Source organism: Danio rerio, chromosome 4 (assembly GCF_049306965.1).
Source record: "Danio rerio strain Tuebingen ecotype United States chromosome 4, GRCz12tu, whole genome shotgun sequence".
NCBI lineage: Eukaryota > Metazoa > Chordata > Actinopteri > Cypriniformes > Danionidae > Danio > Danio rerio.
In genome coordinates, this window is record NC_133179.1 from 17,315,732 (window position 1) to 17,332,458 (window position 16,727).

A 16,727-nucleotide genomic window follows, 5' to 3' on the forward strand; every position below is an offset into this window, starting at 1 on the left:
TTATAATAACATCTTTATAAATCATTATATCATTCTCCCATAATGCTTTATTTATTTAGCTTTCAAATTTAATATTTATTCAGGTTGTAGGAAGTTTACTTAAAATAAAACATAATCAAATAATAAGATAATTGTATTTCACATTTATTTCATGACAAGGTGTGCTACTTTTATTTTTAGATGAGTAACAACAACAAATTCTAACCCTCATTTTCTTCTTCAGCGGAACACAAAATGAGACTTTCTGAAACTTTTTTCCTCATACACTGAGATCAAATGACAAGATTGTACTTCACAGAAAACAAGTCATTCATCTTTGGATTGACACGAAGGTCTGGAAACAATAATTTTAATCAACTATTCCTTCCAAAAAAATTTATAAAAATCCAATGCGTTTCCTCGTTTTCCTGTTATTTCACTGTATCACTTACAGAAAATTAAGTATTAATATTATAATGCGTATCCATGTTTGGGTAACATATAAATAGGGCCAGACAGAATCTGCAGACATTTTTTGCTATTTCTGCGCAGAATTTTGTTAAAATGATTTTTGGGAGTATCATAACTAAAACCTTAATATATATAAATATTAATATACCTTAATATATATAAATAAATTCATATTAGTCAATAATATTACTGAAATTACTATAAAAACTGAATAAATGTTGGCGCATTAGCCTAGTGGTTAGCGCGCTGATACATGTTGCAGTAGCGATTCAGGGTGTCCCGAGTTCAAATCCCGACTCAAGGACATTTCCCATCCCTACCCTATCTCTTTCTTCCACTTTAATTCCTGTCTGAAATGCTGTCCTATCCACTTAATAAAGGCAAAAAGGGCAAAAATAAAATCTTTGAAAAAAAACAACTGAAAAATATAAAAATACACACATATACACAAGTAATAATAATTAATAAATAGAATTATAATGAACAGAATGATTTGTTTAATAATAAACAGAATCAATGATGGACTAAAAATCTGCGTGCGCAGATTCTGTGTGGGCCTACATATAAACCTTTAATTACATGATAGTTCAATAAACAAGCATTTTTGTCTGAGCATAAATCAGCTATTTAGTATCTTTTTAATTAAAATGTTTATTTTATTTTGAAATTATGAATACAAAAATATGATGTAGACAATCAGCATACAGTGAGCATAAAAAATACACGTAATAAACAGATTACAGGAATACGGGAGGTTGTTAAGAGTAATTTGGTATCTAAATGCATTTGATGAATTAAAGGTCATTGTTGATTCTCTGATGCAGACTCAACTTTTACTGAAAGATCAGCAGTTACTGGTCTACTTGAGGAAGCAGGTGTTTTGTGGAGCCTGTAAAGAGTAACGAGAGAGCTTTGAAAGATCATATGTTATCTGTTACCCAAGAGACGAGCACCAGTCAACGTCTGATGCCCTTTTAAAACACAATGTCTCTTTGTGCGTCGCTTGAATATCACTGAGCCTTTTTATGTTAGTGTTTGCAAGTCCCTTTTCATTGTTATCCCACTGAAACTTTATGTCCTTTGTGAAATTTTCCAGCACTGAAAGTGTGCCAGGTTTAACTTTATCTAACTGTCATGTGAGTGATTGTCTTCGTTCCAAATTAAAGCCTGTCCTAAGTAAAACTCACTTTAGGCACAACGCTGCAATGTCAGAGCAGTTTCTTTAATATCTCTGTGCTTGATTCACAGCAGCAGCTCACGATGCCTCTGAATGATGAGCGTCCCACCTCCACCTCATCTACGGTGGCTAGCGAGGACCAGAGCAGCGACACGGAGTCATCTGAACGCTGCGACAGTTTGACCTCTTCCAGTGATGTCGACTGCTCTCGGCAGAGCTTTACCAGCGATTCCTCCAGCAAACACAACTCTCCGTCTTGTAGGTTTTTAAATATTTTAACTTTATATTTTATTTATTTATTTAATTGTTTTATTGTTAAAACTGTTCAGTTTTAGTGATTTAGTAATTAAATTAAATATTAAATAAATTGGATTTTAATTTTTTAAGGTAAATGGTTGCAAACAGTTTATATGGCCCATAAACCAACAAATTAAGTTGAACATTACAATTAAATTTGTTTGTTTGAATTCAGCCCATATAAATAGTTTGCAACCACTTACCTTAAAAAATAGTGAATCCAATGAATAATTTTTTTCAGTGTAACTATTTGGTAACACTTTAGTTTAAGTCACTATTCATGCTATTAACTACTGGCTTATTACCTACCTATTATTAAGTTATTAACAGTGATGGGCAAAAATACATTGAAATGTATTTTGGGGAAAAATACCTAAATTTTAAGAGTATCAAAATAAATGACAAAATACAGCAGCTGCAAATGTATCATAATAAAATATTGTATTTTGTATCTTGAAAATACTTTTACCAGTGAGCATGGCATTTTTGTTTTGCAAACCTTCTATTAATAGGCCTATTGGATCAATCCCTTCACCATTAAACTGATTTAGTGAAGTAAACAATGATTAATAACAACAGCCTTTCTCTGAGTCAACTTCTCTGCACCTCATTTACCTCTACTTTACATGAGGAGGTATTCATAAAAAAGAATCTTACTGCAGCAGGTTTTTATGAATTATTTTATGAATAAAAAAAAAATTTTTACTCATAAAACTTGTTTTTCTCTTTGATTTTAGTATAGATTTGGTACAAATTTCATACAGAAATCCCTGTCTCAAATATGATTTATTTAACCACTGTAAAACCATTTAATGTAGATAATGAGTTGGAATATAGTAATATATGTCTTGATTGTGAAAATTGCCACCTTCTCTTAAGTCTTATTTTTCAACATTTTTGCAATTAAAATCTTTTATACTCAATGAAAAATCACAATTTCTGAAAACTAAAGATTTCCAGTTTTAGTCATTTCCATAAATCGTGCTTTTTGCAGTTGTACTCTTCAAAACACAATATAAAACACAAAATCACAAAATAATAAAGGATTTTTTAGGAATAAAAAAGGATGTTTTTAACCAGCAGACTGGAATATTATTTAATATTTTTGTCATAATGATATTATGCTGAAAAACTATGCCAAAGTTAATATAGTAGTAATAGTAATAGTAATAGTAATAGTAATAGTAATAGCAATAGTAATAGTAATAGTAATAGTAATAGTAATAGTAATAGTAATAGTAATAGTAATTAACTATAGGGAGCACCTGCAGATCAGCTACTGGCATTTGAAACAGACAATTTATTATAGGTATTGCCACTGTAGGACTTTTTTGTTGTTTGTCTTATTTTCCTGTCTGATTTTAAGCTGCTCCTGAATTTACCCCTGCTATTTGATTGTTACTTTCTTTTTATGTGATGCTTAATTTCCATCCATACTTCAAGCATTGATAAACTTATTCAATATTAATCAATTTAGGATCTAGTCTGATCCAAGCCTTGGCAAATAACTGAGAAAGCACCAATCAGAGGCCACATTTATGTGATGTCATCATGTGGACTTCTCACAAAGTCTTTTACGGTATTTGAAAAATACAAAAAAACAAGACACTAAAGTATTTTAATATCCATCAAATACAAATTACAAAATACTATTTTGTATTTAAAATACGCATTTGAAATACATGTATCATAAATACTGCCCATCCCTGGGTATTAACTGTTCAGTAGTAGTTATAAAGAATGATCTTGTTCTGCATCCCTAATCCTACCCTAAACCTAAACCCAATTGCTACTTTACCTACTAATAACAAACAGCTAGTCATTTATTAAGCTGGGAGTTTTAGTTAATGGTTTGTTAATAGTGTGAATTGTGACCTAAACTAAAGTGTTAACAACAAATTTTATATATCTTTAACTTTTTTTTCAGCTTTTCGGTTAACAAAACAATAGTTTTATTTAAAGGTATAAAACTGACCTAAATATTTGTTTGTATGCTATAAAAAAATATATATATATATATTTTTATTCTGGTTATTAAATTATTTTAGCATCTATTGTAGTTTTACTGATATTATTGTTATTATTTTAAATTTAGCAAAACTTTACTAACCTTGTTTTTTTCTTCTTCATAGTAATTATTTCAGAAATTGTTTAAAAATTAGGCAGCTGAAATGAATGGTTTACTTTTTTTTATCAAAATATGATTTTATTAACTTATATATGGCAACACTTTACTCTAAGGTTGTATAAGTTAATGTTAGTTACTGGATACATGAACAAACAATAAACAGTTACATCAGTTACAGCATTTGTTCATGTTAGTTAATGAAAATACGGTGTTAGTTCAAGGTATCTTATAGTGCATTAAAAAATTTTTTTTCAGTGGAAGTATTTGGTAACACTTTAGTTTAGGTCAAAATTCATGCAATTAACTATTGGCACTTAACTGATTATTTATAGTTTATAGATTATATATAGTTAAAGATTGATCTTATTCTGCATCCCTAATCCTACCCAAAACCTAAATCCAACTTCTACCTTACTAACTAATAAGAAAGAGTTCATTTGTTGTTTATGAAGCTAGAAGTGTTAGTTGATGGTTTATTTATACTGTGAATTGTGACCTAAACTAAAGTGTTACCAATTATTCTTATATGTCTTTAACTTTCTAACTTTTTTAGCTTTTCGGTTCACAAAACAATAGTTTTATTTAACATGATGACTGACCTAATATTTGTTTGTATGCTGTTAAATTTTTTTTTTATTGGTTATTATGGTTATTAAATTATTTAAGCATCAATGAGTGATTATTGTAGTTTTATTATTATTATTATTATTATTATTATTATTATTATTATTATTATTATTTTAAGTTTAGCAAAACTTTAGTAACTTTGTTTTTTCCTTTATTTTTATTAGTTAATTATTTTCCTTGTATAGTAAATTTTTCAAAAATGGTTTGAAAATTAGGCAGCTGAAATGAATGGTTCACTTTTTTAAAATCAAAATATGATTTTATTAACTTATTTATGGAGACATTTTACTATAAGGTTGTATTTGTTAATGTTAGTTAATGCATTTACTAACATAAACAAACAATAAACAATACATTTATTACAGTATTTTTTATTTCAAGTTGAGTCGATTCCGCTACATGTGTGGACATACAAAGGAACGAAATGTCGGTTCTCACAGGACAACGGTGCTACAATCATAAATACCTACACAACACTGGACATGAGACCTATTTTAAAAACCTATGCATAAGTAACATATACTACAAAATAAAATTCTTAAACTTTACACATAAGACAGGCTATACAAGTACTTTTACATGAGACTGAATAATGTTGTGCAGGATATTGTTAATTTTGGTTACCATTAGTTAATGAAAATACAGTGTTAGTTCATGTTCACTCATAGTGCATTAGCTAACGTTTACAAGCATAAATTCGTATTTTAATAATGCATTAGTAAATGTTGAACTATGATTATTAAATGCTGTACAAGTATCGTTCATACTTTGTGGTTGTAAGTACATTATCTAATGAAACATTATTGTAAAATGTGACCTTATTTATTAATGTTGATTTTAAGAGTTTAGTTTTAGGTCATTATTTATTCTATCCACCACCCTGTCTTTAGGCAGCCCACCAAAAATCCTAACACTTGATGAGGTTATGGCCTCGGCCCGGGACCTTTCTAATTTGAGTCTGGCTCATGAGATCGTAGTCAACCGAAACTTCCACCTGGAGCCTCCAGATCTACCTCAAAACAGGTACAAAACTCTTTCAGAATTACCATCTTTATACTCCAAATCTTTTGGCAGCCATTTATAACCTGTTTATGCTGTGATTAAAAAAATTAACGTACACAAATTTAATTATGAATATGCTAATAAAATTTCTAAAGGTCAACAATATACAATTACAATTATTTGTCTCCTGTGAGTTTTATTTTCTTTTTCAAATATTTCCCAAATGATGTTTAAGAGAGCAAAAAAAAATTTCACATTATTTCCTAAAATATTTATTCTTGTAGAGAAAGTCTTATTTGTTTTGTTTCGGCCAGAATAAAAAAATGTATAAATAATACAAATAAAACAATGAATTCCAAACCCTTGTTTATTCCCCAAGCCTGGAGAAGCGAGTCAAAGATATGGTGCACAAGGCCTTCTGGGATTGTCTTGAATCGGAGCTGAACGATGACCCTCCTGAGTATGACTATGCCATTAAGCTTCTGGAAGAGATCAGAGATGTAAGTTCCACATTTACTCTAATACAATAGCAAGAAACATTCAGTGTGAAAGTGGAAGTCGGGATGTGGCTTAGTATGGTGACCCATACTTTGAATTTTGACAACAAATAACACTAATCCTCTTGTTACCATCAGACTCTGCTGTCTTTCCTGAATCCCGGGGCAAATCGTCTACGCACTCAGATCATGGAGGTTCTGGACATGGATCTGATCCGCCAACAGGCCGACAACAATGCGGTTGATATCCAGGGCCTTGTTTCTTACATCATCAACACCATGGGCAAGTTCTGCGCGCCGGTCCGAGACGATGAAATCAAGAAGCTGAAAGAAAACTCAGGCGACTGCGTGACACTGTTCAAGTATGTTATTCCTTGTAGAATGAGCCACATTTCAGTTTTGAGGCTAATGGTTGGTGTGATAACCAATAGTAGAGTATTGCTTTTTAACAAAGTACACCAAACAGATTTAACAACATGGAAAAAAAAACAAAGTACAAAACAAAAGCACAAACTAAGATTAAATGTATATGTATGTAATTATGTTAGGTGTTCGTGTGTAAGTGTTATGGGCACTGAATGCAGACTTTTATATGGGTTGCAAACAATTTATATGCAGTCCATCCCACACATCGACTTTAATTAGGCAGGCCGCCCAAGTATATTTAGAGACACAATATTTTACTACTATCATCCTTGTATGCTTGTTGTATCCACACAATATAAACAAACATCCGTGATTGATTAGGTAGTGGAAAATCTTCTCTCCTTTACCTGTTTCACACTACACTACTCGTTCTGTGTGCGTGAGATCTGTCAGTAGGGGGTCTTGACCCAGGGTTTCTAAATATACATAAAAGTCCGGCATTTGGTTTTGCTTGTGTTTTCTAAGCTGTCTTTAATTTTATGCGCACATAAATTAAACAATTAATTCTTTAATCTATTCGACTCAGAAAAACTTTACCAAATACTAAATAGAGGACGAACTTACATCCAGAGTGGCTGCAGAATATTTGTACACCATTAAAAATGAGTAATTAACTCATTTGTCTTATTTAAGTTATCAACACATTTTATTTATTTATATATATATATATATATATATATATATATATATATATATATATATATATATATATATATATATATATATATATATATATATATATATATATATATATATACAGTTGAAGTCAGAATTATTAGCCCCCTTCAATTTTTTTTTCTTTTTTTAAATATTTTCCAAATGATGTTTAACAGAGCAAGGACATTTTCACAGTATGTCTGATAATATTTTTTCTTCTCAAGAAAGTCTTATTTGTTATATTTCGGCTAAAATAAAAGCAGTTTAGAATTTTTTATGAACCATTTTAGGGACAAACTTATTAGCCCCTTTAAGCTATATTTTTTCTCGATAATCTACAGAACAAACCACTGTTAAACAATAACTTACCTAATTCCCCTAACCTGCCTATTTATCTTAATTAACCTAGTTAAGCCTTTAAATGTCACTTTAAGCTTTATAAAAGTGTCTTGAAAAATATCTAGTCAAATATTATTTACCGTCATCATGGTAAAGATAAAATAAATCAGTTATTAGAAATGAGTTATTAAAATGATTATGTTTAGAAATGTGCTGAAAAAAATCTTCTCTCCGTTAAACAGAAATTGGAGAAAAAATAAACAAGCAGTCTAATAATTTAGGGGGGCTAATAATTCTGATTCAACTATATATATATATATATATATATATATATATATATATATATATATATATATATATATATATATATATATATATATATATATGTGTGTGTATATTTCATTAATTTGATGATAGTAATATATTACATATTTTATGTATCTAAAATGCTTTGGCAATACTGCACAAAATGTCATGCCAATAAAGCAACTTGAACTTGAATGAGAGAAGCAGATTTGACCTGTCAGTGGGTGCACATGGCTCCTGCATAGTATAAAAGAGAGGATTTATTTATTAATTATTTCAATAGTCTTTTTTAACTTTAACCCATTGAAAAGAAAATGTTTAAATAGGTAATAATAAAAATAGTGTTAAAATACAATTATGTTTTGTTTGTAGCATATAGTTAACTTTTTATGTGCTGTGGGTAAAAGGTGTGTTTCAATCTCACACCTGTGGAAAGCACTGATATGGGTTGAATTTAAACAAACAATTAAATTGAGTAGTGTTCAACTTAATTTGTTTGCTTGAATTCAGACCAAATCAATTTTGCAACCAATCCCTTACCAAAATTTTGTAAACCCAATGACTATTTTTTCAGTGTACATCTCTAAAAAAGTAGAGTTGTTAAAAATGGAGTAGTAGAGTTAAACCAACAGAAACATTCTTCTGAGCCAAAACAGTTGAGCTATAATTGGTGACGTGTGTGGTAACAGGGAGATCTTCCGAGTGCTGGACCTGATGAAAATGGATATGGTGAATTTTACCATCCAGAGCTTCAGGCCGGAGCTTCAGAGACAGTCGGTGGAATACGAGAGAGCCAAATTCCAGAGCATTCTGGAAAGAACTCCGAGTAAGTCCACAAAAACATTCACAAAGAAAAGTCATTGAAAATATGAGATCATTTATTTACATTACACTGTTCTTGGCTAAAAATGCGACAACAAAAATAAAGTCTCAAATCTTCTCAACAAGATTTAAAATTGAAACCATGTAAACAACAAAAAGGGTTGCATGTGTGATTACTTGACAACCAAAATAGTTTGCTACAGGAATGTATGTGTACAGGAACATACTGTACAGTGGTTGCAAATGGGATATCACCTTGCAAGGTCACTTCAGAGTGAAAACAATCATGGTCACCATATTGAAAAACGATATACACATTGTGATTTAAAACTAAAGTGCCGGCCACTTTGAAGGGTTCTTTTAAAGCGATTTTTAACCCTTACCTTTAACTTTTTGTTAATTTCTCCAGATGCTTTGGAGCACACAACAGAGTGGATCAAATCTTCAATAGAGGAGGCCACCCAAATCATGCCACCTGCAGAGAAGAGCAGTGACTCTGGGCAGAGTGGCAGACCCTTACCAGGGCCCTCACTGGTGCTAAACACTGCCTACATCAAACTGCTGACCTGGGACGACAGCAAAGGCCCATTGCCTGAGGTGAGTCCATACTTTGCGCCTACATCAAATTCAAAATCCATCTATAAGGCGAACCACTTTGCAAAACCATTTTGTTTTTTCTTCTTTAATTTTTGTAATGAAAGATTTTGTTAATTTCTTTCACACTTTCAATTAATTTATTAATTAAATTATTATTATTAATTATTTATATTAATATTTGTTAAAGGTTTTCATCAAAGGATTGCACTGAGCCATAAATATCCACTCCATCAATAGTTTTATTCATATCTACATTCGGACAGTTTTTGCAAAGAGATTTGATCATCCATAACTTGCCAATTGTATATGCATTCTACAAAACTGGCGAAAAGACATACATTTCTAGCTGTTTACAGTGTTTGCCTTTAATATGTTAACAAACAAACCAAAGCAAGAATTATGAACCTGACATGGTATAGAACTCGAATCCAGTACTCAGATTATTTTGTCTGAAATATACACAAATTAGCTCATATTTAACTAAACATTGCCATTGCACGACAAATATGACACACACATATAACAATGCATTTTAGAAAACTTGTAATGCAAAATAAATCTTTGCAATTCCAAATGTAATCAATCAACTGGAGAACTTTGATAGTAACTGTGCTTTTTTTTAAATAGAAGTCAAGCAATTTATTAGTTTTGCCAATTAATCAGAACTTAATTAATTAATTAATTAAATTAATCTGCAAACATCCATGCCGGTAGTTTTTCTGCATCGTTTTTAATCATTATTTTAAAATTAGTTTTATTCTATACATACATTTTTGTTTTATTTAAAATTGTTTTTAACTGTTGATGTTCAGAAATATAATAATAATAATAATAATAATAATAACTAAATATTTTTTAAGTTTTGCAATTCTTTTAAATGCATGTCTTTAAATTTACCTTAATTTAGAATAATTTATTTTTGTATTATGCTTTTAAAATTATTTGTTTATCCAGTAATCATTTGAAAAACTGTGTTAATGAGTCAGTTATCGGCAATACAGGGTGTACTCTCACTAGGCACGGTTACCTTGAACCATGCTGAGGCGCGGTTGTCCCCTCTCCATTTCCCCTGACGGCTCGCACTTACACTGCGTCTTTACCATCCAAACCTGAGCACACGTACATCATCGATCATGCAACTGTTCAGTTGAACAGAAGAGAAGTGCTCCCGCTCAGCACAGTAAACAATTGCTTTAGTTATATCCTTTAAGTCGTTTGAGATGCAGTGACACGCAGTCAGATATTTTGTCGAACAGATCCACAACTTTTCACGCTTATAAATGATCTTAAAAGGCATCGTGCTGCAGGTATTAGGAGGTTTGCTGAAGGTGCAGCTGACATGCAGAAAGGGGTTTGTGTCTTTAATAAACTACAACAGTTTGCGTTCAGAAGTAAGTATGATTAATGAATCCATGTGAAAACTTATAAAAGTGACGTTGTGTCTTCAGTTTCGTGCTTTGCACTCACACTACAAGCGTATCGTGTCAAAGCCCAACCGAACCACGCTCTGGCACACCTCTTCCAACTGGGCCAAGGCCAGCCAACTGAACCGCGCCTAGGCCCGATTTGGAGCACTCGCACTTCTTAAACGAACCAGGAAACGTGCCTGGGCACAGGTCGAATAGCATACAGTAGTTTGAATGTACCCACAGTCTAAAACAAGTGATCAAAAAAATCCAATGTCCGCTGACCTCTAGATCTAATCCATTATGCATTTCCTTTTTCTGTTGAACAAAAAAAAAAAGATACATTAACTAATGTTAGACAGCGTCTAATGTTAGACCATTGACATCTAAAGTAGGACAAACAAATTCTATGGAAGTCAGTGGTTACAGGTTTTCAACATTTTTCAAAATATCTTCTTTTGTGTTCAACAGAAAACAAAAACACACACAGATTTGTAACAAGTGAATGATAGCAACATTGTTTTGAGTGAACTCTCCCTTTAAAACCCTAACCCTAACCCTAACCCTTTAAAACTATCTAACGGTGTGTGTGTGTGTGTGTGTGTGTGTGTGTGTGTGTGTGTGTGTGTGTGTGTGTGTGTGTGTGTGTGTGTGTGTGTGTGTGTGTGTGTGTGTGTGTGTGTGTGTGTGTGTGTGTGTGTGTGTGTGTGTGTGTGTGTGTGTGTGTGTGTGCGTGTGTTTATCTTACAGACAGTGATGACGGACGAAGCTCGGCTGCAGGTAATGCAGAGATCTCTCCAGCTCTATCAGACTGTGGCGTCTGTTCTGCTGATCGTCTACAGCTCGATCGGAGGAGCCGTGTCTGGCCTGCCCGCTCTAGCTGAGAGACTGAAAAAGATGACAGTAGTGCTGCTGGAGGGAATGCACAACACGTATGCCCAGAACACATACTTCTATACTTTAAACTAGTCTCACATATTTCAACATGACCGTAAGGCAGGTCTCGTTCTGACGGCGATTTGTTTCGGTTTACAGAGAGTTCAAGCTGAATGAAGCTCTGGGAAACGTCAGTGTTCAGATCTGCTGTGAGGTCAACAAGTCTCTGGCTGAAAGAAACTTCCCTGCTCTGCCCGATGAACTGCAGGCCACACTTAAAGGGCAGATCTGTGACGTCACTCAGGAAAACAACCCAGTGCGCACTCTTGTTGGTGAGGAAAACACATTTTAAAGGAGTGTTCAGAATCAGTTGAGAGTACGAGTACTATCTTTCTAAAAAAAAAAAAAAAACTATTTAATTGGTAAGAAATACTTTTTACACATTTAAATAGACAAGTAAATGGTCTATAATTTAAATATTTGTTATAAAAAAAAAAACGCTTCATGTAAAATACATCCCAAACTACCAAATATTCAAGAAAACATGTTATTAAAATTAAATGTAGCAAATTAATTTATTATAAGTACAATTATTATTTGCTTATAGTGTTAATATAATGAAATGTAGTAAATTACTTCAGAAAACTTTAATTATTTGCTTATAGTGTTGTTGTAATAAATGTGAAAAATAATGTTAGTTTATGTTTATAGTGGTATTGAAATTAAATAGGGTACTTAAATTTAATAAAAATCACAATAGTATATTTCAGAATGTTTAGTATTTTTCAGTACTGGGCAAAGATTAATTGCGATTAATCACATCTAAAGTAAAGAATTTAAAAAGTTTGTTATGACATAAGATATGTGTGTTTATGAACATGTTATACACATACTGTACATAAAAACTAAAATATACAACAATTCTTTTACATATATCCGGGTGCTCCGGTTTCCCCCACAGTCCAAAGACATGCGGTATAGGTAAATTGGGTAGGCTAAAAATTGTCCGAAGTGTATGAGTGTGAATGAGTGTGTGTGGATGTTTCCCAGAGATGGGTTGCGGTTGGAAGGGCATCCGCTGAGTAAAAACTTGCTAGATAAGTTGGCGATTCATTCTGCTGTGGCGACCTTGGATTAATAAAGGGACTAAGCCAAAAAGAAAATGAATGAATGAATGAATATATATATTGTAAATATAAATAAATATTTTCTCAAAAATATGCATGCATATACATACACATACTATAAATATACACAGTGCACATACAAACACACACATATTTAAAACAGCAATTCAAAACAAACTTTTACTTTGTATAAGATTCATCAATATTATTCACTGCTATTTTTACTTTATAACATAAGTAAATAATACAAAAATTATAATATATAATAAGACAAAGACAGAATATTTATCTGCTTTTTGCTGCAGTACAATGACCAAATCAATTTCACAAAAAAAAAACATCGTAAAATACGGTTCTCCTGCAATATTAAAAGAAAAAACATCTAGTTTATGGTGATGCACTTGTGTTTTTGGGTGATTGGGTACATTTTTGTAAGATTTAAAAGTGCATTTTAAGACATTTTAAGTTTATAAATCTATTCGATTTATTAAATCTATTACATTTGTTTTAGGCGTTAAGATATAAACATATTAGAAATATAATTAAATTAGGTTTATTTTGATGGTCTGTTTGTTGAATTTTAGTTTCACTGCAACTAATTCTCATTAGATTATAAGTAGACTGTTAGGTTGAGGTTAGGGTTAGTGTAAGCTGACATGCACTTGCATAGTTCCTTATAGTCAGTTGTCTGTTGAAGGAGCAGCATCAACAGACATTAAGCAGGCAGTCTACTGATTCTCAAATGGACCATCAAAATAAAGTTTTACCTTAGATTACATATAATAAATATGTTAGCATGCTTTTTAAATGCTAAAATCATGTTCACATTTCGTGTCCACACGATCGGTACTGATAAGTATTATGTTTCTATCAGATATCACATTTATTTTTTATGTACAATAGACTTTTTACTGATTTATTAAAGTCTTTTGCAAGCGTGTATCTTTTTACCATGCGGTTAAAGAGAGGTCTGGATGCAGACCTGGTGCTGTGCAATCTGAGCTGCATGCAATGCTTTTTAATGCGCTCACCTAACCCCACCTCTCACAGTGATGTCACTAGCTCCATTGAGTGCATTGTGTCTGACATTGCATCACTGAGATACGCAGTCTCAGATTGCAGAATCAAGGCTGCATCCAGATACTGTTGAGATATTTAGCAAAGTGTCACCAGGAAAAATTGTAGAAGCTTGATTAACGTAAAAAAACTCAGGTATAATTTGTTTGTGGATTTTGTATATTAATCAATGAAATGTTCTTGCCATGAAAATAGCCTTTGTTGCTGACATGACATTAAATAAAAAACACCATCATCATCATCCTTACCATGCCTCTGTTGTTTCCCGCAGAGGGCAGGGTCCAGCAGTACCTGTGGGTTGTCCTCTCATCTTCCAGCTCTCACAGGACGCCTCCTCCCGTCCCTCCAGGCCTGACCCTGATTCAGCAGGAGCTCATGCCCTTGAGCCTCAGCTTCGCCAACCTCGTCAACTTCAACAAGAAGGTGTACGGCCCTTTCTACTTCAGCATCCTAAAAAGCCTGCTCTTCAGCGACACCCAAAACCACATCCCCCCAGGACCTCCCAGCAGCCCCCTGAAATCCAAATAGACAAGCATCAACATATCATCACGCAGACACTATTAATTGATCCGTTCAAGGGAATCACTGCAGTACCAAAACGACTGAACAGCAATGCGGTACGATGCCTAAATTTAGGGGGGAATGATTGATTTTGTTGTTGTTTATTAATATGTTACATAGAGATGATCAATGCCAAGTCATGTTTAACTGGAGTGTTCACTTGACAGTGTTACTGCAATAAAACGGCAGTCATTACTTACAGTATATTGATCGTGTTTAGGTGCAGAACTTTTCTATATTTACAGATGTTGCTGAATAATGCTGATATATTTACGCAGATCATTTACAGATGTTTATATATATATGTGTGTGTGTGTGTGTGTATTCATTTAGAGAGATCTGTGTTGCTTCTTTTTATTTTGATGAAGATTTAAAAGGTTTGTTGGATCAAATCCATTCGGAGAGGAATTGAAATGATGCTTTGTGTTTGTCTACATATTATTTCAAAGTATCGTATTGTTCATTGTATTCATACTTGAAAAGCATTGTTTGAGTTTCTTATACTTATATCATGGAAGAAACTTGATTACACGAGGGAGAATACAAGATTTTGGGAAGGTGGAATATTGATACCATCTTGATCAACTGAGTCGATTGTATTGTTTTGTCCTGCTTGTGACGTTTGATTCATTTATGACTGCATGCATGAATATATGTTTCTCATTTTTAATCCGTTTAGACATCGACATTTGTGTTTGTTTTGTATGTGGTTGTGCTTTAGTTGCAGACATGTTTGGTTTATGAACAGTGGGGGATTGTCTTATATGATGTTTGTTCTTATTATGTTGATAGTTCTACTGCTTTGATCATATTTTTTGTCGTTGTGAATGAATGATGTTAGGCTTTTATGTGGAAAGTCTTCTTTTCGTCTACAGGACAGACCTTCAGTTTAATATTATTGCAATATATATGTACCGTTTCAGATGTAAGTAAAAATCCTTACAATAAAATATATGTAGTGTTACAAGCACTAAAAAAAACAATAAAAATTGTGTGAAAACTAATTTGTCTGTGATATGTGCGTAAATTGCATGAATAACGATGAAGACTTAAGCATGCACAGGACATAGGACTTTAGGTGCTCTGTAGGCTATCTTTGAACATTTGTTTATTACATAGCCTATATGTTTACATGGGAAAGATATATCTATTATTGAAGTTATGATTACGGAGAAAATGATTTTAAATTGCTTTTTAAAAAACTTTAGAAATAACTATTTGTTTTGGCATTCAAAGTATTACGCAGAAGTGCAGATCTTCATCCGCTCCACTAGGTGGTGCGAGCGGCTTCGCGTCCAGTCTGACTCACAGCTTCAGGTGTTTGTTTGACAACAAGGAGCGCGTGATGACAGACACCAAAACAAAACGCGTGCAGTTTGATTTAAATACACAATTTACAGATGACAGCTCAGCGACAGACTCTTGATGTGTTTAAACAGCACATATTCCAGCTCAACAGCAAATTAAAGACGCGGAATCTGCGATAAAGTGCAGGAATGGAGTGAAGAGACTCACCTGTAAGTGTAATTTCTCTTTAAGTCATTGCTTTGCTTGTAAAGTGACAGACATGAGCTGTGGAAAAGTCTTTACACATTTATAATAATCACTGGTATATATTTACTGAGATGTTGTGAAAGACTCGTCTGTCAGTTTATTTATATTTGCATTATGATGGATGAAATATGTTGAACACTGTAAGATTTTAAATGATTTTGATGGTGTCTTTAATCTACACTATATTACAAGGGGGATTTGCTATTTCAACATGAGCTTGACTGAAGGTTGTCTCAGCTTACATGATGATTATCAGACTTTGTTTACATCTTTCTTGCTATTGTCACTGTCAGACTTTGTTTATGTATTTTTAACAAGTAGAATTAAGATATTTATATTGTAAAGCAGCATAAATCTGGACTTATACTTGTAAAAAGTCAATTAAAGAGCTTTTGTAGAGCTGCAGGCAGTGTTTAATACTGTACCTGTCAAATAGACAATATCTATATATCTGTACATGTGATCTTCTGTTTATGAGCTGTTATGTTGGTGATGAAGTGATAAACTCTGGTGTTTTAGATGTGTTTTCTGCTGTTAAGTGTTCATTTGTGTGTTTCCTCTCCAGAATGAAGGTTGTGTTTGGACTGTTCAGCCAACAGAATCAGAGCTCTGGGACAGTTGACAGCCATGGACTGTAAGGATGGACGTCTGCTGCTGGACAGGTGAGACCCGCACCTTGTGTTTGAGGTTTGGTGTGTCGGTTATCATCATTTTCTTTCTGGAGGGTCGTCCCTCTGGAAAGGAAATGATGGTAACCGAAACGGGAGGAGAAGGGACGAGGGTCCAGATTTTTATACAGCT

At 32.8% G+C, this 16,727-nt stretch overlaps 1 protein-coding gene across 12 annotated transcripts in view; it reads left to right on the forward strand.

Moving 5' to 3' along the window:
- tcp11l2 (t-complex 11, testis-specific-like 2) overlaps positions 1-15,376 on the forward strand; it is a 35,801-nt gene extending 20,425 nt beyond the window's left edge. For 4 of the 12 annotated variants that reach the window (XM_073945866.1, XM_073945867.1, XM_073945869.1 and 1 more), the window contains exons 2-11: positions 224-332; positions 1,699-1,885; positions 5,570-5,702; positions 6,061-6,181; positions 6,317-6,540; positions 8,596-8,732; positions 9,138-9,325; positions 11,482-11,663; positions 11,767-11,939; positions 14,083-15,376. In XM_073945866.1, coding sequence (XP_073801967.1) covers positions 1,711-1,885; positions 5,570-5,702; positions 6,061-6,181; positions 6,317-6,540; positions 8,596-8,732; positions 9,138-9,325; positions 11,482-11,663; positions 11,767-11,939; positions 14,083-14,339 — 1,590 coding nt within the window. In that variant the 5' untranslated portion in view covers positions 224-332; positions 1,699-1,710 and the 3' untranslated portion in view covers positions 14,340-15,376. 12 annotated transcript variants of the gene reach the window in all.
- Positions 15,377-16,727: the final 1,351 nt, after the last annotated feature.